Source organism: Mirounga angustirostris, unplaced genomic scaffold, assembly GCF_029215605.1.
Source record: "Mirounga angustirostris isolate CCGP_5_RB_7025 unplaced genomic scaffold, mMirAng1.0.hap1 SCAF_3, whole genome shotgun sequence".
Taxonomy (NCBI): Eukaryota; Metazoa; Chordata; class Mammalia; order Carnivora; family Phocidae; genus Mirounga; species Mirounga angustirostris.
The window spans coordinates 166,786,397-166,809,727 of NW_026991711.1; the positions used below are offsets into that span (position 1 = coordinate 166,786,397).

General features: G+C 38.4%; 1 protein-coding gene across 1 annotated transcript; it reads left to right on the forward strand.

Annotated features, from left to right (window-relative positions):
• The first annotated feature begins 228 nt into the window (after positions 1-228).
• On the forward strand, positions 229-23,331 carry CPO (carboxypeptidase O). Its single transcript, XM_045867359.2, has 9 exons — positions 229-1,275; positions 9,337-9,436; positions 11,651-11,752; positions 12,692-12,796; positions 13,650-13,760; positions 15,096-15,186; positions 16,299-16,501; positions 22,148-22,232; positions 23,069-23,331. Exons 1-9 carry the CDS (start codon positions 1,148-1,150, stop codon positions 23,329-23,331), a joined length of 1,188 nt encoding a protein of 395 aa, XP_045723315.1. The 5' UTR covers positions 229-1,147.

Consider the following 23,331-nt stretch of genomic DNA (forward strand, 5'->3'; position numbering starts at 1 on the left):
CATTTCCTCAATGGGACCAAGTTCATTTCTTCCCTGGGACCCCTATATATGCTCCTCCCTTTACCTGGCACGCTTTTCCTACAACCTTTTTCATGAGCCATATCATTTAGAACTTAACTCAAAAATCATCTTAAATAAATCAGGACAGGCCTCTCCATCTCAATATAGTCTTGGCCCATGATCACCCCCATCTCCTTAATTTGATTTCCTTTACTTGAAATTGTGGGTTTTGGTTTTTTTTTTGTACACTTGTTTATTGTTCTCTCAACTCTATTTTGAGTTCCATAAAGCAGAGACATGGTCTGCCTCATTCATCTTGGTATGTTTTCATCTTTGTACTAATCCCTGGCATATAGTGGGTACTTGTTACATTTTTGTAGAATGAATGAGTGAGTGAGTGAATGAATGAACAGAACAAAGGATTTAGACTGGGCCCCCAAATGCCAAGGACACTGTTTAAATCTACTTTGCAGCACTAAAGCTTGCCTTGCTCAATTAGACTTTTAGCAATGATCTTAACTTGAGCTTTTACTTTTTAGTGGTCATGTTTGAGATTCAGGCATATCTAGGTTTGTCTGAAAACATGGTGGGTTATCTGACATAGTCCTTTATGTGAGAGGGCCTTGTGAGAATATCCACTTGAGAAAGGGTTTAAAATGTTTTCACTGCTCAGATTTGGAGAGACCTGGATTTGTTTAAGAAGCTGGTGGTGTGATCTCTCAGAACAAGAGAAGGTATTTGATCTAAAATACAGCTTTAAGAGGGGAGTGGAAATCCTAATAATAACCGTGCCTACCATACCCAGGGCAGAAGACACACAACCCATTATGCCCAGAAAACTGTGTGGAAGGAACAGCAGGAATAATTAGCTCTTAAGTAAGTACAGGTGATGGGGATTCCTAGAAATGAGTACTTCACATTGGGAAGAAACTTCTTTCTGGATCTCTTGAGGCCAAGAGCTTGTATAAATTTGGTTTTCAAGGAGAAATGAAAAATCAAATGGTAGTGTTTTCTACTATATAAGAAAAAAGCTATTTGAGGACATGACAGAGTTAATAAAACACCTGCTCACTTACAATTCTGCTGAGACATCCATTAACTGACTTATCTTGATTGTAAGAGCCTCCGCCTTTATGCATTCTCAGAGATGCTTGATTCATTGACCTACAGGAAAAGCCTAGGATTTTCTAGTTCTCTCTGCAGAAGAATGAAGCCTCTGCTTGGGACCCTTTACCTCTTGGGGATCCTGGTTCCTGAGGGGCTGGGATATGATGGGTGAGTGTGAAGTTGGAAGACTGGCTGACTATCTTGACTTAGATTGTCTAAATGGAAAGCTTTTTTCAAGATTAGTGTAGCTGGATTTTCCCCTCTTCCTACCCATAAACACCACCATGAGATGAGAAAAATAAAGTTTTATCATTCAACATAAATGAATAAATATCTTCATTTTCCAGCACAAAATATGATAAATGCCAATAGATATGTCTTGTTTGTGATTGAAAAAAGGAAATTATAATGAAAATTCTATATTCTTCATTTACAGTTTCACAATTGGTAAATCAGATTATTCTAATTTTTGAAAAAAATGTTTAAAGTCTTTAAAATTTCACCAAGATATAGTTACTCTTAGTATTTTTGGATAGATAGGTAGATAATTATGTATTCAGTACTGTTGCCAGAAATTTTCAATTAAATTGTATTATAGAAATTTTCCTATGACATTCATAATACATTTAAAACAAAACCAAAAATAATATTCCATCATTGCTACCCTATGGGGCATATGGTTGATTTCTATGTTGTCATTTTTACAAATGATGCCATGGTGAGCATTCAGCCACATGACATTTTTTTGCAAATCTTTGATTATTTTCTTAATGTAAGTTAGAAGAAGTGGAATTCCTGGGTAGAAGCTGAGAAAAATGTGAGAATCTTGCTTTGCATTGCCAAATTGCCCTCTAGAAAAATGGCATCAGTTTACATGTGAAAATACCCAGTTGACTTACTTTGCATTTTGTTGATTTCTAATAAATTTAAGTGTTTTGTCTTGATTATTACTCATTTTAATAGTTTATAAGTTGTCCACTCTTATTATTTGCTTATGTTTGTGTTCTTTCTTATTCATAATGAATTATAACTTCTTTAAATATATATTAAATTCTGTGTGTGTGTGGTATAATTTTCATATAAAGTGTATGTTTTCCTTTGTTCACACATGGTTCATCCTGCTCATTTGGCATATCTCATCAAGCATGTGTGGTTATAGATAGTATTTTTTCTTTTGCTTCATGGTTAAAAGAATCTTGCAACAAACTCACTCTCCCAGAACAGGGAAATTCACTCTGATTTTTGCCCTGGATGAATGGTGCAATCTCAGCTTATCTTTTAGCTTCATAGACAGTCTGATTTCAGCTATATAAAGAGAGCCCACAATCTCCACGGCACCAAAACCTGTCTGGACATTGCCATCTCATGTTTTCCATCAGTTTACTTAGTTTCATATAGATACTGCGTTGATCTTTCTGATATTCTTCATTCATAAATTAGAGACAAAGACATATATCACAGAGCTTTGATTGGGAAAAAGAATCACCTTGCTTAAAAATATCAGGAGCCTTAAAACTCACACATTGTTTGAATGATACTTACACATTGATCCCTGCCTCTGGAAACTTATTTTGAGAAAATTAAGTATGGAAAGAATTTTATGCAATGAGATGTAGCTTTATTTATAACATAAATATTATATAAAATATTATAATATTTGGAAATAACCTAAATGTCCCACATTAAGTTATATAAATGTTGATATGTGATATATGACAATAGAGTATTATTTATCCATTAGAATAATGATTACAAAAAAATTCTAATAGCATGAGAAAAGGCATGTTTTATGCTAAAAGCAAGATGCAGGATAGGAAATGTAATAAAATACTTAGAAAAATAAAAGAAAAAATATGTACCAAAATGGTCATTGTTATCTTTGGTTGGTGATTCCCCCCCTCCTTCAATTATTCATTTTGTAAATATTCTTTAGTGAAGATTTGAAAAAAATATTTTTCAAACCCAGGTTAAATTATGGAAATGATGTGGCTCAGGCAGTAGGACTTAGGCTGGCTTCCATTGGATAACTCAAGTGCAGCTTCTGACTGCACTTGAGGAAAACATTTTAAATCTTCTAGTCCTGGTCCTTAGTGGCTGTTTGCATCTTCATTATTATTTACTAATAGAAAATAATGTTCACTTTTGTATGGCTCTTACCAATGCAAAACGTAGGTTACCTGCCATTTCTTATACTCTATTCATTACATAAGATGTAATAATAGTTTAGAAAATCTATGATTAACAAAGATTATAAGCTTTGTAACCTTCCTTTTGAGTAGTTAGGGAGGTGGACTCATATATACTGCACACTCCCAATAAAAGTGTAAATCTGTAGAATCATTTGGGATTTAGCAGTATGAATCAAATGCCTTGAAAATACTCATCCTCCTTGACCTACTAATTCTTCTTCCTGGAATGTAGCTCAAGGAAATAATCAGAAATGAGCACAAAGATTTAGGCAAAAAGTCATTAACTCCAGAATTATTTACAATAGCAAAAAACCAAAAGGGGAAATAGATTTAATATCCAGCATAGATGACAATATTTAAATAAACGATGTTATGTAATATACACCTACTGTCAGATATTATGCAGTCATTAAAAATAATGTTTATAAAAAGTTTTCATTGGTTTGAGAAAATGCTTCTGGTAGAATATTATGCAATACAAAGGAGTGAATACAAAATTATATATAGATATAACCTGCACTGTGTTTAAAAAAAATATATGCACAGATAAAAGATTGATGAGAAATATGCCAAAATATCAAGAATGAACTCAGGGAGGTGGGATTATTAAACATTATTCCTCCCTTCTCTTTTCTGTTTTTCTCTTCTCTGTACTTTCTATATTTTCCACGATAAGTGTATGCTAATTTTGCAAGAAGAAAAAAAAAAGTTTGAAAATACATTACCGTCATGAAATATTCATATAACTGTATCCTTACTAAGTATTGAAAATACAAAATTTGCCTCAGTATTCATTAGATTCTTGCCTCTTTATACATTCCAGTCAAAATTTCACTAGACTATCTTAGATTTATAGTATTTATTCAAAATGTACCCCAAAGGATCATTTTCTCTGTTAAACATTTTATGAATTCCTATTCAAAAAGAATACACAAAGTACAATAATCTTTTCATTTGATTGGTGAGATGAGACTGGTGATAATTTGGGGGATTAGCCAGCTTTTCCTCCCTCTTCGCATGCATTATGCATTACCCAAGAAATTGCCTAGAAACAAGGAATTGTCTTTTCTAAGTGTATGGTTTAAACATTGCTTGAACTAAGTATTTGGGTTTCTGGAGTTTAAGTATTGTGTTTAATCTCATGTAAAAATGATAAGCAATTTTAATAGCAGAAGTTTTCACTCAGATCCCATACAATTTTTTGTGGGTTTTTTGGGCATATTTCGTGGACCTAGTCATTCAAAGCCGGGCTTAGGAGGCAAGGCACTCACACATTTGACAGACGTTAGCTGGGGGAAAACCAAATGTTGGTTCTTGGTGGTATCCAGTTACCTTTAATTTCTTCCATTCTATATTGTGGAATTGCCAGGGAATACCAACCCAACTGAAACAGGAATTCACTGGGACCAGCCCTGCTTTGTGTGTACTCACTTTCCTACCCCACTGAGTAGATAACTATGATAAATAAAGACCCAAACATTTGCTGAACTGTATGAAGGATGGAACAAGGTTGCTCTGAACATCACCATCTCTGATTATCTCATTTCTGGGCAGGACTGGACAGGCAGGATAGCCAGTGTGGGGAAGGATGAAGGGAGGACTGAAAAGATATCCTTCTCAGTTGCTTTATTTCTTCTGCTCTCTCCTTTCTGAAAAAGCACTGAAATTGTTTTCTAGTGACTTTATAATGCTGATACTTATTTTCTTTCTTCGTAGTCCAAATCAGAGTGAGACAATTTTTTAAATGGGCTAATAAATATTTTATGCTGATTCTCTAGGGTATAATAAAAGCATAATTTAACCTATGTAACAAAATCTTCAGAACAAAACAACAACCTGGAATAATTTACCTTAAAGATTTTTGTCAGGGTTAAGTAAGTGTGTATATATCAAGTTCTTTGAACAGTGCTGGCATGCATAATTACTAGGACAACACTGGTTGTTATCACTGACTATGCTTGAGTTAGGAATTCTCTATCCCTTGTCTTCAATACACTTAGTGTACCATTTAATTGGTAGTCAATCAGGCAATTTTCTTATCAGACTTCATGCCTTATTATTTAATGGCTCAGTTATTTTGCTTTTCATGTATTTATGTCTATTCCTTTAAGTAGATTTTAAGGTCTGTAAGAAAGAAATCTACTTTTCTACTACCATTATCTATTACTGATTTTGTATACAGTAACAAGAGTACCAACCCCTTGGGTTGTTGATTGGGTTAAAAAAGATGATAATATAAATGCTTTTGTCAGTGCCTAGCATATAGTGCTCAGTAAAGTTTAACTGGTAATAATATACATATATTTCCTGATTATTTAATAAAGACATGAACTGTGCTCCTGATTGAATTTTTATTAATTTAAACACACCAATGGTTGTACATATTTGCTTTATAAAATGATAGTATGTTTTGTCAACCAGCCTCAATATATTGCTTCCACCAGTACGTATATTTTATATTAGAATTGCTCACTCTGAATGAAGCACTCTTGCTTATTTAAGAAAAAAATCAAATGAATGATAACTATTAGAAACAAAACCCTGAATAACATGGAGAAACATATTGCTCCTCAACTATTATAATTTTAATTACATTTGCTTCTTTTAATCTCCTAAAATTCATTTTCATTATTTTAACTTGATTATTTAGACAATCCTATCTCATGAGATTTTCATTTGAACAAAGTAAATAAGGTAAAATTCATTCAACAGTGTAATAAAACATTTACAGTTTTGAGGGTAAAGAACTTATTAAATTGAGAATAACAATTCTTATTAATATTAGCTATTCTTATAAATATTAGTAACAATTAAAAATAATAAATGTAGTTCCAAGTTTAAAGTCATAGAATTGTGTAGGGAAATTGATTTCTATTACAGTGGGTAATTGTAGTATATGTGCTAAATGAACCAGGTTAAAAAATTGAAATTTAGTCAATCCAGTAACTGGATTTCATATTTGATAATCAACTCATGTAATCCATCACAACAATAGGCAAAAAATAAAAAATCACATGATACAGGATCAGTGGATATAGCAAAAGCATTTGACAAACACCAACACCCATTTGTGACAAAAACTCAGTAAATTAGGAATAGAGGGGAACTTGCCCAACATCATAAAGAGTAACCACAAAATACCTACAGTTAACTCATACCTAATGGTGAAAAACTAGAAACATTCCTGCTAAGATCAGAAACAAGGCAAGGATGTCCACTCTCACAACTGCTTTTGAACATTGCCCTGGAAGTTTTAGCTAATACCATCAGACAAATAATGGAGATAGAAGGTATACAGATTGGGAAGGAAGAGATAAAACTGTCTATGTTCACTGAAGACATGACCATCTATGTAGAAAATCTGAAAGAATTGACCAAAAAAACCTCCTGGAATTAATAAGTAACTATACAAAGGTTGTAGGACACAAGGTTAATGTACAAAAGTCAACTGCTCTTCTATATACTAGCAATGAGCAAGAGAAATTTTCCATTAAAAACATATTACTATTTATATTATCACCCCCCAAAATAAAATACTTGGATATCAATCTAAGAAAATATGTACAAGATCTATATGAGAAAAGCTATAAAACTCTAATGAAAGACATCAAAGGAGAACTAAATAAATGGAGAGATATTCCATATAAATATATAGGAAGACCCAATATTGTCAAAAGGTCAATTCTTCCCAACTTGATCTATAGATTCAATGCAATCCCAAATCAGAATCCCAGCAAGTTATTTTGTGGATACTGACAAACTGGTTCTGAAGTCTATATGTAAAGGCAAATGACTCAGAATAGCCAACATAATATTGAAGAAGAACAAAGTTGTAGGACTGACACCACCTGATTTTAAGACTTATAAAGCTACAGTAATCAAGACAATGTGGTACTGATGAAAGAAGAGACAAATAGATCAATGGAACAAAATAGAATGCCCAGAAATAGACCCACATGAATATAATTAATTGATTTTTGACAAAAGAACAAAGATAACACTATAGAGCAAATTAAAGTTTTCAACAAATGGTACAGGAACAACTGGACATTCACATGCCAAAAAAAAAAAAAAGTGAATCTAGACACAGACCTTATACCCTTCATAGAAATTAACTCAAATTGGATTATAGACCTAAATGTAAAATGCAAAACTAAAAAACTCCTAGAAGATAATATAGGAGAAAACCTAGATGACCTTGGATATGGCAATGACTTTTTAAATACAACACCACAAACACAGTCAATGAAATAAATAATTAATAGCTTGGATTTTATTAAAATTAAAAACTTCTGCTCTGCAAAAGACGATGTCAAGAGAATGAGAAGACAAGCCAAAAACTGGGAGAAAATATTTGCAAAAGATACATCTGATGAAGGACTGTTGTTTAAAATAAACAAAGAACTCTTAAAATTCAATAATAAGAAAATGAACAACTTGAGTCAAAAATGGGCAAACCGCCAGAACATACACCTCACCAACAAAGGCACACCAGTGTCAAGTATGCCTGCAAAAAGATGTTCAACATCATATGTTATTAGGATACTGCAAGTGAAAACAATGAGACACCACTACACACTATTAGAATGGCCCCAAATCAGAACAGTGACAACACCAAATGCTGGTAAGGAAGTGAAGCAACAGGAACTCTCATACATTGCTGGTAGGAATACAGAATGGTCCAGCCACTTTGGAAGACAGTTTCTTGGAAGGTAGTTTCTTACAAAACTAAACATACTCTTACTACATGATCCAGTAATCATGTTTCTTGGTATCTACCCAAATGAACTGGCAACTTATGCCCACACAAAGCCCTGCACAAAGATGTTTGTAGTATCTTTATTTATAATTGCCAATTAAACAATTAAGAAAGATGCCCTTTAGTAAGTGAATGGATAAATAAACTGTGGTACTTCCAGATAATGAAATATTATACAACTCCAAAAAGAAATGAGCTATTAAGCCATGAAAAGACATGGAGAGAAGTTGAATGCATGTTACTAAGGAAAGAAGCCAATCTGAAAGGCTACACACTGTATGATTCCAGGTACATGACATTCTGGAAAGGGCAAAACAATGGAGACAATAAAAATATCAGTGGTTGCCAGTGGTTGGGGGGGCGGGGCAGGGATGAACAGGCAGCGCACAGAGGATTTTTAGGACAGTGAGACTGTGCTGTATGATACTACAATGGTAGATGCATATCATTATACATTTGTTTAAACCCATAAAATGTGCAACACGAAGAGTGAACCCTAACGTAAACAATGGACTTTGGGAAATAAAGATGTGTCTGTCAATGTAGGTTCATTGAATCTAACAAATGTTCCATTGTGGTGTGGAACAGGATGTGTTAATAGCGGAAGAGGATGTGTGTAGGGGGGGAACATTATATATATATATGAATATTCTCTCTCTCTATATAGAATATTACTCAGCCATAGAAAAGAATGAGATCTTGCCATTTGCAACAACACGAATGGGTCTACAGGGTATAATGTTCAATAATGTTTTTCAATAATGTTTTTAAAAATAATTTTAAAAATATCACAGTCTCTTCAATCAGGCTGTCCATTGTCAGTTATTGTCAATCCCAATAACACTTTCCCTGTGACTCGATTTCTTCATCTCGGAAATGGGGATAGTAAGAGTACCTATCTCAGAGTTTTCAAGAGAAGTAAATGAGATTTAAATTGCTTGAGTGTCTTGTAATACATTTCAGTTCAATAAATCTTAGCTATTATTTCTTTTACAAATTATAAGTATGTTTACCCACAACATCTTACTGAATTACCCAGCTTCCCTGCAAGATTGGAATGGCTGTCCTCACCTCACTCTACTGATGAAGAAACTACAGTTTGGAGGGACTCAATTTTTGCCCCAGATCTCACAGTCAGTAAGTCACAGTGAGAAGACTCTAACACTGACTTTTCTCCTCCGAATCCTGTTCACAGTGCTTTCTACCACCTTTTTCATCAGCTTTCCAATCCTCATGGTATTCTAGTTTCTTCATTGCTTTGAGTCTGACTTTCTTCTGCAGATCCCTAGCACAACCCAGACGAGAGGTTGTGGAAGAGACAGTGAACCCATGGAAGAGCCTGGACACCTATTCCTATACCAAATATCACCCAATGGAAGAGGTGAGCAAGGACACATGGAGTTTGGTGGTGGCCACGCCTACTTTAGGATGGGCGAGGGTTGGTTCACTGTTAATATGCATAGGCTAGAGTGTCTCAAAATATGAGGCAGAGATTTGCCCGTGCACCGAGTTCAAGGGATTGCAGAAAATCATTTTTTGATCACCACCATCAAAGCTATAAATCCTATCATATTAAATAAAAAGGCAAATCAACAGGGAAAAGAATCCTCTAGCCAGTTTTACTCCTGTGAACATGGACTAAAGTTAACCCTTGTTCTTGTTTGTCAGGTGGTTAGCCAGTTTATTATTTTTTTAAAGACTTCATTTATTTATTTGACAGAGAGAGATACAGTAAGAGAGGGAACACAAGCAGGGGGAGTTGGAGAAGGAGAAGCAGGCTTCCCGCGGAGCAGAGAGCCCGATGTGGGCCTCGACCCAGGACCCTGGGATCATGACCTGAGCCGAAGGTAGATGCTTAACAACTGAGCCACGCAGGTGCCCCTGGTTAGCCAGTTTAAACAGGGCAAGGACAATGTGTATATGGCTGTGGGACATGCAGTGGAGAAGCCTTGTGATCCAATCACATTTAGCTGAAAATGTGGCATTTCTTGTCGGATGTGAAGGATGCAGGCAGTAGTTCTTAAGAGGGGAAAATTTCTTTTAAAGAAATACTTGTATCACTACTAAGATGAGTTTGGTTATTTTTGAAACTGGATACAGTAAAAAATTAGCTACTATATATGCATATTTGTGAGGTATGTGTGTGTGACTTTATGCAAAGCTTTTTTTGAGGTATAAATTTCTAAACATAGAGTCTTTGGGTTAAAGGATAAGCATATCTAAATTTTTATATAAATACACAAGTGTCCTTCCAAAAACGTTTTACCATTTATTCTGTCAGCATTTGGGAGTATATTAATATTTTCCAGAATTTTTTTTAAAGAATGCAAGAATGAGTTTATACATTCTTTTATAACAATCACCCCCAAGTACTAAAGATTCTAAAAATTTGAACAAGGTCCAGGAAGGCCCATAGAAAGCTTATGCTCTGGTATAGGAGAGAGATCACACCTGGCTTGACCACTTGCTCTGTGACCTTGACCAAGACACTTAACCTCTTTGGTCTTTGGTTTCCTCACCTGTGAAACAGGAAATCAGTCCTGATCTTGCAGCTTTTCTGTGAGAGTAAATGGAATACACTACACTACTTCTGATTAAACAATAGATAAATAATTGCTGCTGTTGAGCTCTTCTTTGTAGCCTTCCCAGGGCTCATGACACCTTCATCTGACCCAGCCCATCAAGAAGCACGCACAATACCCATGTGAGAAGTTGTCGTTCTCTTCATTTGACAGAACTGAATTGAAAATACTCCACTGACATATCATTACTGTTATAATAATGCACTTTATCTGTTAAAAAGAATGTCAATTGAGATGCTAAGATTTTCAAATAAAATATTTATTATCCCAAATTAATTATGGTTATTTACCATAACTCTTATTGTAGAGATATTTCAACTATACAGAAACCGAGTGTGGGACTACCCTGTCATGTGTTGATGGCTATCTTAATATAGCTTATGTTTATGAATTCCCTCAGTCCATTCACCATTACAGAACCCCACATTATTGACTTACAGGTGAAGGTATAAGAAGACCCTTCCTTTCCAAGCATGGTGTAAGACTTTTAATTAATTCAACATCCATTCAGGTCTCCTCAGATGAATCAAAATGTTACTTTGGGATTGATTTAGAAACTTTTATTGGCATGTTCTGTGAAGGGCATATCCAACTCTTCTCTAATCTTGGATCCATAGGCATTAGCAAAGGATATTGTTGGGATCCAAAAGGATCCCCCCAAGTCAGCCTGACCTGAAACTGCTGGCATGATTGGGTACCACATGGAAGTCTAGAGGTGTGTGGCCATTTGAAGGATACGATGTTTCTGAAGTGTTATCAGTGGATTATTGAATCTACTAATGCTCAATAACCTATTTGTAAAGTTCAGTAGGTGTTCTAAGATTGGGTGGCAGAGTCGATCTTTACAGAAAATGGGAGGGCGTCAGCATAGTTCATTGGCTTAGTCTTGTAGTTTGTTTAGCTAGAGCGAATAGTCCAGAGTTCAGTATCTTAATGAGAGAAGCAGTTATCTTAATTAGAGGCAAGCAAACGATTTTCTTATTGATATCCACAGTCCTCCCTGGCTGTTTCAGATCTATCAGTGGATGATCCAGATAAGTGAGAAGTACACAGGAGTGGTGACACAGCATTTCCTAGGAATGACCTATGAGATCCGGCCCATGTATTATTTGAAGGTGAGTGAAAAGGCTGGAAATTACTTTAATTACTTAGTTCATTGCCCTCTTACCACTTACTGTGGACATGTTAATTTACAAAGCACATTCCCAAATTTGAGAGTTATCTAGAACTACAAAAAAATCTATTGGCTCTGAAATTGAATTTACCCAGGATCTGAGTGAATGATTGGCTAATATGTTAAGCATGGGCACCTACCTACCTGATTTTGGATAGGCCGTCAAATTCAGAGCTGAATCAGCCAAAAAAGATATCTAGATATCCTCTGCCTGGGGCTCTTTTAAAGAGTAGAATTGGTATATAATAAGGAAGCAATAAAGAAAAATATATAATCAAATACATGTACTCATAAAAAGGGTAATTATAAGAGGGAATGAAGATAAAAGGTGGATTAGGAAATATGCTGGCTGGATTAGGAAAATGGGTGAGGCTCTAGGGAAAAAGCTCCTTGAATATGATGGATCCAGTCTTGTCTTTATCCCAATTTGTAAATTTCTCACTGATAAAGAGGTAGAGCCTTCGTCAGCCCAGCTCCCAGTGGCTTTCAATGAACAGCTCGAGTCTAGGCCATTTACATTCAAAGCAGACGTGACTGTGACAAACTTGGTAGTGTTCACGACCTCTTCTCCATCAAAGAGAATCCACACTTGCCAGGTTAATTCCTACCTGGCCCACCCCTCTGAAAGAGGAGGGGATCTTTCTTGCTGGAGTGAGGCTAGACTGAGGCACAAGAATGGCACAGGGAGAAATGAAAGAAGACTGGGTTGACCAGAAGTGGATAGTGGTGGGTGTCTCTCCCATCATCCCTGCCTCATGCTTGGAATCACAGAGTGGAGGAAGAAAGGGACCTGTAGGGGAATAAAAAACCTGGTAACTTTGCACAGCAGCTTATGATTATAAGCAATTGTTTGGTAATAGAGTACGGATGTCCCCTCCAGATCAGCCAACCATCCAATAACCCCAAGAAGATCATCTGGATGGACTGTGGAATTCATGCCAGGGAATGGATTGCCCCAGCTTTTTGCCAATGGTTTGTGAAAGAAGTAGGTGTTTTTAGCTTTTTTATAATGGTTAATTGTCCAACAAAATACCTGTCACATCTTAGCTGTTTAGAAAGCTTCCTTCTTTCTCAGGTAGGCAATGCAGCTCTCTACTGAGTTACTCCTTCACCCCAAGGGAAATGGAATTTATAAGTAGCTTCACTGAAAACTGAGTTAGGTATTATGATCTCCACAATAATTTGTACTGGAAGGTAAACCACATATCTAAGTGAAGAAGACAATACATCGCGGAAGTTGGAGATGAGTAAAGCCTGGTGCTGCCTTTTTCAGAGAGTCTTGAGCAAATTTTCTAACACCAGGACCCCTCGTTTTTCACCTGCAGAAGGAGCTTGGAATGGCCTCTTTAGGGGATCTATAGTGCAGATGAAGAGATTTAGCATGTGGAAAATACCTAGCTCAGTGAATTGTTATGTATTAGCTATACCCTATAAGATAATCTTTGTGTCAGAAACCACAACAGAAAGAAGCCCACAAGGAGCAGTTCTCCAAGTGTGGTTCCTAGACCAATAGCATCAACATAACTGGGAACTTGTGAGAAATGCAAATTCTGGGGCTTCACCTCACCACCTTTGACCTAGTGAATTAAGGGAAGGGGGTGGGGTGGGGGAGGAGAGCCAGGCAGTTGTATTTTAACGAGCCCTCCAGGTGATTCTGATGGAAAATAAATCTTGAGAATCACTACCATAACAAATAGGACAACTGAGGCAGGGTTGGAGGGCAGGAGAGTAGAGGTTCCATTTGCAATCACCTCTTACAATTATGTTGAAATTGTTAGGAAATTGAAAAAAGACCTCTTCCTGGGAGCATTTCAAATGTTTCTCTCTTAAATTTTCAGATTCTACAAAACTATAAAGATAACCCAAGGATAGGAAGGTTCCTTAGAAACCTGGACTTCTACGTGCTTCCTGTTCTTAACATAGATGGTTATATCTATACTTGGACAACTGTGAGTACATCGAGTAAGGTTCTGGGATGAATCCATGAACTAGATCTTGACTCAGGTTCATTTTTCTGACCGTAGTCATTGTAGTGACAGAAATGTTTTGGGGCCATGTAGAGAAAAAAACCCCATTTGGGATAAAAATCAACTCAGTATTGTTAAGCCAACAATCTACATCAAGTTTAGGATGGAGAAAGTGGGGGCCTTGTTAGAGTTGAAATCCAGCACGTGTTTTTATGTTTGTTTGTTTGTTTGTTTTTGACATATTCCCAGATTTAACTTTTCTCCAAGTCCACCTCCTTCAAGTTTGTGGACTGCCTCTCTGATTGGTATAAAATTCATATACTACCTTGTAACCACCCAGTTTTGAAGTGTGAGGGGCACAAATGATGTATAAATTCTAACCCAACTTTCATTTTCCACTGTGATCATTCACACAGGGGGCAAACATCTCATAAAGTTTTTAGTTAATGGAAAACTTCCTCTTGGGGCAACTGGGTGGCTCAGTGGGTTAAGCATCTGCCTTCAGCCCAGGTCATGATCCCAGAGTCCTGGGATCGAGTCCCGCACATCAGGCTCCCTGCTCAGCGGGTCGCCTGTTTCTCCCTCTCCCTCTGTACCTCCCCCACTCTTGTTCGCGTGCTCTCTCTCTCAAATAAATAAACAAACAAAAAAAATCTTAAAGAAAAAAAAGAAAACTTCCTCTTTAAAATGTTTTGAAAGTGGATCACTCCACAAACAAGAACCCGTTTCTAGAGAATATCCATTCCTCCCTTTTCCCCTTTACTCTCCCAAAAGCGGTTCCTGGGACCCTTTTTCCTGCAGCAGCCTTTCAGCCTGGGTATAAATCAAATTCTTCCCTCCAAGCTTGTCTGGAGAAACTTGTCTTTATGCTCATCTCCACTCATCAGTCTTCTGCTTCCAGAAATGTGCAGAGACCATCACTGATACACCTGGAACAGCCTTTTTCCATCTGCCAAGCTATTTACCTTTCATCCTGTATCACTCGGACATAAAAAATGACTCTCTGAAGCTTTCCCTGATTAAGCAGATCACGTCCACCAGGCACTGCTAATCTGCTCATGAGGAAAAAGCCATACTCCCTCCAATTTGATAGTGTACATGTAGGTACGCTTGGATTGGACAGATGTTCCTGTTATTGGGTGTTGCTGGCCCATCTGTGAGACTAAAAATTATAGGCACAAGCTTTGTTATATTAAAGGAAATTTTCCCAGACAATCCTAGGGACTATTTTTTATGTTCCAGGGCCACCCACTCATCCCCAACACTGTGATTTATGAGACCCTAGAACAGCAGCTTTTCTATGTTCCTCTGTTACAGGATCGGCTTTGGAGGAAATCCCGTTCGTCCCATAATAATGGCACATGTTTTGGGACAGATCTCAATCGAAATTTCAATGTGGCCTGGTGTAGTAAGTACACGTTTAGTTGATGACTTGATGAGCAAAGAATGGAAAAGAGAAGCTAGGATGGAGGTGAATTACTAGAGATAAAACTTTCAAAAATAAGCATCTAATTTTGCACAGCTCTCTGGACTTCTTGACCAGTGTTTTCACCCTAAGGGATGACATTATCTATGCAGGAAGAACCAGCAACACTCAAGTGCAGGACTCTTTTCAAGTGGGATTGGCTAAATGAGGGCAAAGAAGACCTAAATCAAAGTGAATATGTTTGAAATCTATCACTTTATTTTTAAATATATGAATTTTCATAAAATGAAAAAAATCAGAGAATTATCCTTGCAGATTATTTTTATAGTGGGAAGGCAGAAGTAAATAAGGCAAACATTTCCTTCTCCTTAAGGCATGTTCATGTTTCTGAATCTCAACATGCCCAGTGAATCAGAAGCAAATAAAGAGGTAGAAATGGTTAAGAGCAATCTGGTTAAAAACCAGATGGCAAGGGTTAAAATTCAGACTCGGCGGCTGTGTGGTCTTGGAAAAATCGCTTCATCTTTCTGCTTTAGGTTTCTCTTATTTAAAATGTGGGCCGTAGTCCTACCATCCAATCAGTAGGTAGTTGTGGGGATTTGATGAGTTGCCACAGAGGAGGGGCTAACCACCATGTCCAGTGGGTACAAGGTGCTCAGCTGCTGGTCCTTATTATCATCACTGAGGAGAACAGACTACTGTGTCCTTGCAAAATAGCTCTACTGAGATGGAAGCCAGTAAGACAGTGAGAGAGACTTAGCCTGACCTAGGAACCCAAGAACTTGTTCCCAAACATCTATTTCAGGGCCCACCACAGGTTTAAGTAAAACATGACTGAAAATGCCATTTTGTTTTGCGTCTTCCTTTGTGGGCCATGGAAGCATGGAGGTTGTCTCTAAATCTGAATGTCAGCCCTCCTGCCTTTCTGAGTTCCTCCTTGAATGACTACCCTTGCTCACTAATTTAACCTGAACTAAGCCAGGGCAAGCCCCAATTCCACCCACAGGTTGCCCTGAGCAAGGGTGACTCCTTGCCCTCAGTCCATTCTAAACTGGTATCATGTTGACTTCTTCGTGGTTTTCTGTATGTTCCAGGTATTGGTGCCTCTAAAGACTGCCACGATTTAACATTCTGTGGGACAGGACCAGCATCGGAGCCAGAGACTAAGGCTGTTTCCAGCTTTGTAGAGAGCAAGAAGGAGAGCATTGTGTGCTTCCTGACCATGCACTCGTATGGGCAGCTCATTCTCACGCCTTATGGCTACACTAAAAATAAGTCCAGTAACCATGAGGAACTGGTAAGACCATAGCACCAGAGCCTTTACAAAAGCCCCCGTGGGACCCTGGCTTTCCTTTCTCTAGTTTCCATTTTCAAGATTTTGGCTCCAGCCCTGCTTTTGTTCTCTCTGCTCTTCCTTATTTTCTTTCTTGTGCTTTTTACACCTTGCCAGACGCCTGCTGGGAAGGCTTCAGGTTAAATGCTGCTTTACCTACATTAATTAACTACCTGTTTCGTAAAGTGTCAAGTTGGGAGACATCTTAGGTATTCGTCTATAATATAAATGAGACGATTATGTTAATAATCTGCAGGAATGTGCTTTCATTTCTGTAAATTCTCTTGAAGCTCCGTTCAGCAATTATAGCTTTTGAACCGTGCTTTAAAGAACTTGCCAGCAGTTAGTGGAATATGGCATATCTAAAATAACATGGCTAAATAATATCTGCTCTCTTCTCTGCTAAACGCAAGGCTTTATTTTCTTCTATACTCTGCTTCTAGTATTTGCTTAGGGATATGTGTAAGGAGAAGTGCCAGTGAAGTCCAAGCCGGTGCAGGGAAGGTGCCCTTTACTACATCCGGGTCCTCTGAAGCTGTGCTTACTCAAGCACCAGGCACAACTGCTGAATAGGACCGGTCTTTTTGCCCTTTCATGCACCTGAGGACAGCGGACACAAATCAAAGGGAGGGCACATTTAGAATTGTTGTAATATTTGTTATCTTAAAAAAACATTATTTTTTTCTACGTTTAGTCATGGCAAAATTCGCAAAACCTAAAATTTACCATCTTCACCATTTTTAAGTGGACAGTTCAGTAGTGTTACATATGTTCACATTATTGTGCAACTGATCAAAACTCTTTCGTCTTGCGCAGTGGACACTCTGTACCCATTAAAAACAACTCCTGGTCCCCGTTGCTTCTGTAGACCACCCTTCTACTTTCATTTTCTGTGAGTTTGACTGCTCTGGATGCCTCGTACAAGTGGAATCATACAGTATCTTTTTGTGACCAGCTTATTTCATTTAGCATAATGTACTCAAGGTTTATCTATGTTGTATCATATGTCAGAATTTCCTTCCTTTTTATGGCTTAATAATATACCATCATATGTATGTATCACATTTTCTTTATCCATTCATCTGTCAGTACGTATTTGAATTGTGTCCACCTTTGGGCTACTGCAGATAATGCTTCTAAGAACATAGGTATACAAAGATCTCTTTGAGATCCCACTTCCAACTTTGGGGGTATATAACCAGAAGTAGAATTGAAGAATCATATGACAGTTCTGTTTTTAATTTTTGGAGGAACAATCATACTGTTTTCCAAAGTGGCTGCTCCATTTTCTATTCCGACTAACAGTGCACAGGGTTCCAATTTCCCCCACGTGCTCATCAACACTTGTTAGTCTCTGCTCATCTTTTTTATTTTTTAGAACAAACCCCTCATTATCAATAAATGCTGGGATGGATGGAGGCTAAGCTCACTCTGGTCTTGAGGTCACAGAGGCTTGGGAACCCAATGGTTCTCTCACCTGTCCTGTCCCTCTCCCACTGGAGCATGACCCGGAGAACACATGTCTGGGCATAAAAAGAAAAACAATTACTGATCTTTGCTGGAGGAAGCCCTTCTCCCAACAACCAAGAATATCCAGTAGTACTTCAATAGCTTTCTCACAGTGTTTTTGGACATTTGTACTATGTGATCATTTTGCAAGATGTGACAATAACTAACATTTGCTTAGCACTTTGCAATTTACAAAGGGATTTTAGGACCATTATCTCATCTGACCAGATGACAATATAATAAGCTCCCTTTGAAGCTGTGGATATTGAGACCTTGAGTTAACAATAGACAGTGATTGGTAGAGCCCAGGTTAGAACTCATGTCTTCAGACTCCAGAGGCTACATTCATTCAGCCTCCTCATACTGCCTCTCTGCTCGGAAAGGGCATGCGACTTCTAGGAGCTCCTTTTAACTTTGATGACCAGATCACTTTGTCCTATTTCCTCCTATTCCTGAGCTCTAGAAATTTCATTTCTTCAGTAAAGGAAACTGCAGAAACAGAGATTTCAGCTGAGAAGCCCAGAACTTGTTTTATCTCCCAGTTCCTGTGGTATTTGTTGTAGATGTCTACTTTCTGCTCAAAGGGATCTGTGACAAACACGAATGAACCACCAAAGGCAGGCCACTATAGATCTTTAATGGACCAGGCCTTCCACCAGCAGAAAAAAGCAGACTGTAACCCCTGGTATTTTTTTTTTTTAGGGAATTCTGTTCCCTTCTTGGCTCAGGAAAACAGATACTATATGACCATTTTGCAAAGTTTGTATTCAAAGGTGAGAGGGTCTTGTGCTGTTGGTTCTCTGGTTAGAGCCCTCTGGCCACAGACTAGAGGAGGCAAAATGGCAGGAGAGACCTATGGCACTGACGTCACCACGGCTGGAAGGTTAGGGTTAGGTGGGAATTACCGAGAACCCTTTAGTACCATATGCAGAAGTGGGCACATCGAATTGAGAAAGGGCACTTCCATTCTGTATCTCTTACAGCCTCAGGTGCTAAAAAGTTAGCATAAACATTCATCCCCAAGACCTGTCAATAAAAAGACAGTGTGAAAATTTTGCCACCTGTGTCAACCTCATTGAAGCTAGCTAGCAGTTGTTTTAGGTTCTTATGAGTAAGCTTTGATAGAGTGCACAAAGACACAGAATCAAGCCAACTGTTGAAGGAGATCTCCATTTTTGGTACTATTTACAACTACCAGAGACTAGTAATTAATCTCTATATATTTACAAAACCAAAAATTTGTAGAAATCATGATAAATATTATACTGCATGATAGACAACTTGGCAATCACTATGTAGGGGAAACATAACTATATATAGCCCTGTTCTAAATTGCTCTGGAAATTAGAATAGCTATAAAAATTCTAATGTTTTAAATGCTGACATTCTTTCCACTTGAACTCTTCCCATATCAACTTCTAGCTCCTATCCCAAGCTCTTTCCTCCCACACACATGCCAGGGCCTCCATCAACCTTTTTTGTGTGCCTCCCTGTGAATATATGCCTGTAGGAAACTCTCTGGGAGTTATTAAGGAGGCTTGAGGTCTTTAGAAATGTAAATCATGTACTACTGGCAAGAGGATTTTTACTGTTTTGACTAACGTTCCTTTGGGCTGAGAAGAAGGTCAGCAGAGAAATTGGCTCCCTATGGCCATGTGGTATATTGTCAAAAGGAGAGGGAAGAATAATCAGGAGGTCCACCCTTAAGGATAGAAGTCAGAGTCTTTGGATTTTATTTCATCTTCTGGGAAAGAACCAAGTCTACAACCTAGGGTCACAACTGTATACTTCTCATATACCTTATACTTCCTACTCCTATCAACTTCCCCATAGTAAGAAGAAGAAAGCAGGAAGACTGTTCCCACCCCACAGGATGTGAGGGAAAGGAATTACATAGGATAAAATAAGTAAAGGCTGGCAATCAGAAAAAAGAAATGGTTGTCTGGGGTGAACAGACAAGAAAAAAATGCAAGAGTCATTTGGAAGGAAAATGTAGCCTGGAGCTGATGCATATAACCCAAATAAAAGTTAAGGTCCCACGTGGACCAGTTAGCATGGAGTTTCATTCAGAGAAATGCAGAAACATATGGGAATTAAAAATAATTAAAGGCAATTCATGTCTCTACCAGACTTTGAAAGAACTTCAAAAGGGAGTGTAGCTGGTAAATCATAGCAACTCTTTCCCCCTCCCCGCCTCATGCTCTTCATTTCACTCACAGATAACAACTACCCTGATCCTTTCTCTGCACCCTTCATTTTTATTTCGTTAGCAGAATTTATCTCTCCAGAAATCTTCTTTCTGACTCTCTTCTCCTTCTTATTTTCTCTTCTATCTACAAAAACAGCTCTTGTACCTCTTTGCAGTGTAAATTATTCAAACCAGCTTTATTTCATGCACTTCTCAAGCCCTTCTTACCAATCATGTCATTCTGGACAATGAGCCCAGGACCTAAGCCAGACTTAGAATCCTTTTTTTAGGAAGAGAGAGAAGGTGACTGGCCCAAGACAGAATTCTCAGTAGTGAGTAAAGAGGAGGCAAAGCTCTTGAACATATGTTCAGTTGAATGTTTTTTCTTTTATCTTTGCCATACACAGAAAGTCCCAAGTGCCCTAAGAATGCTGCTCACAGCTGCTGTATATGACCTACCACCACTTACTCCCTTTTCTACTCTTCCTTTTGAACTTCACCATGCCTATCCCTACTCTGCCCACGCACCGCTCTGTCATACCCCAGGATTCAGCTGGACAGTGAAGGACAATGCAGGACCAAGAAGGTTTAAAGTTAGACTCATCACTAGTCAGAAGTCAGAGGAGCTGATGCACCTGCAAAAGCAGTCAGGCTGCCCTAAGGGGTAAAGAAAGCAAAGGTGGATCACAGTCCAGGCAGGGAGTGGTCAAGGGGATTTTGGTGGTGTTTGTGTAAAATCTAAGGGGAGGTATTAGGGAGTCTGGGGTGGGGAAAACTTAGAGAAGACTATTGAAAGACTGTTGAAAGGGTATGTGAAGAAATTTATCAGAAGGTTAATAGACATAGCCAATACACTTGGATCTCTCAGTGTTAGTGGCTCTGATCTCAGGAAAAGGTTTGCAGAGAGCAAGGCTGAGACATTAGAAATCATTCAGTTCTGAGAGATTTCCAGTGCAGTCAGGTGACATGGTGGTAGGTGTGGGGAGGGGTGTAGCCTCTAGCTCTGAAATCCTATAAGCCTATAAGAGATAAGTATCAAATACCTATAAGGAAAAATAAGAAGGGAATTATAAGAGAAGTATGAACAAAGGGCCACGTGGTGGGGGGGAAGTGGGGAGAGAGAGGATTTAGTTGGGGTGATGAGGAAAGGTCCCATGGAAGAGTCAGCATTTGAAAAAGTCTTTTGAGGTTGGGTAGAATTTCAACAGGCAGAGAAAAGAGGTAAGGCATGCCAGGTGGACTGAATATCCAGATAAAAGGTAGAGAGTCTGAAGAAATGGGCATGTCTGGGGAACAGTGGGAAAACTTGAGAGTGACTATCATCTAGGGTAGGATGTAAAGAATATGGTGTGGGAAAGGTGGGCTAGGGCCACATCGTAAAGGATCTCAAATGTGAAACTGAGAAGCTTGTGATTAATTCAGTGGGCAATTAAGAATAAGGCTTTTCGGCAGGATCATGATCATAGTTCTATTCTATTGAAGTTCACCTGGAATCCAGAAGAGATCGACTGGGATAAGGATTGGTGAGAGGAAGAGAAACTTACTAAAAGATGACAATAGTCCATTTCAGAGGTAATGAGACTAAAATAGGGTGATGGTGCTGGAAATGCAACTTGGTAACATTTGAAAGAAGGAGAGTCAAAGGTGACTGCAGGATTTTATGTGTGTTTGGGGGAGCAGATAAGTCAGAAATATGGAAACCAGAACAGCTTTATTAGTGGGGGAATGATGAAATTGGGTGTGAGTGTGTTGAGTCTGAAGTACCAGAAGGCTACCTAGGTATAGAGGTCCAATGGGAAGTTAGAAAGATGGTCTGGAACTCTGGAGATGGATTTGGACAAAATACCCAACCCTCTGGATTGTTGGATTTATTTTTAACACCAGATATCTGTCTCTGCATTTCCCACCTACAGATCCAAGTTGGACAGAAGGCAGCAAATGCATTGAAAAAAAAGCATGGAACCAATTATAGAGTTGGATCGAGTGCAGATATTTTATGTAAGTAGCTTTTTTTTGCCTCTTCAATAGTATCTAAGGCACAAAAGAAGCCAGTGGACTTTGGGGAGTGGGGTAGGCAGGAGAGGGACGGAAGAGCTCCCTGGGTTCAACAGGAAGTTGTACAAATCAAAATGACCAAGGATAAAAGGGAGTCTGTACAAATACAGAATTATGCTCTCTAGGGATAAAGTGTGAGCTAAAAGAAAAAAAATTAATACACTGGCTCAGACCAGAACTCCCTCTGGCTTCAGTTAAAAAGAGCCGGCAAGTGAGAAGGTACAGGAGTTAACAGGAAGGACGTTTTCCAGTGACCCTTGGTCAGTTGATTCAGTTCTCAGAGGACCTATCAGTCTGAGAAAGCAAAGCAGGTGGGGCCTCGAGAAAGGATCTTACACAGAAAAGAATTTAGTTAAAAGGACAGTGCGCAGCTTTTCCCCATCCCCAGCCACAACTTCCTCCACCCACCTGAGGACCACCTGGATAATATTTGCATAATATTTTCCTTGTTGCTCATTTTACTTCTGTTCCTTTATATGTCAGTTCACTTGCCTTGTAATAATAGGTTGTCTAGTCTTTGATTCAGCGGAGAAACTTTACCCAAACTTCTGCTATATGCCAAGCATAATGCTAGGTATTCTGGGAGGTGGCGAGGGGAGACAGGCTAAACGAGACGTACTTCCTGCCCCACAGGGTGTCATATTAATGAGAGGGAGAATCCTTAATATGAAAAAGTTCACTAATGTTGCTGCATTGAGCCTTTATTCCCTGAAATAGCCATAGAAACCTGTCCTTTCGCAGTATAATTTCTACCTCTGCCTTCATGCTTTTGTTTGTAGATACCACATCAGGGGCCTCAAGAGACTGGGCTCGGGACATTGGTATTCCCTTCTCATACACGTTTGAGCTGAGGGACAATGGTACACATGGATTTGTTCTGCCAGCCGCGCAGATTCAGGCCACCTGCGAGGAGACCATGGAGGCCGTGCTCTCTGTCCTGGATGATGTCTATGAGAAATACTGGGACTCAGATGGTGCTGGAAAGGGGACACCTACTGCCGTGGTGCTGGGCCTGCTGGTCTCCTTCATGTCTGTTCTCTGA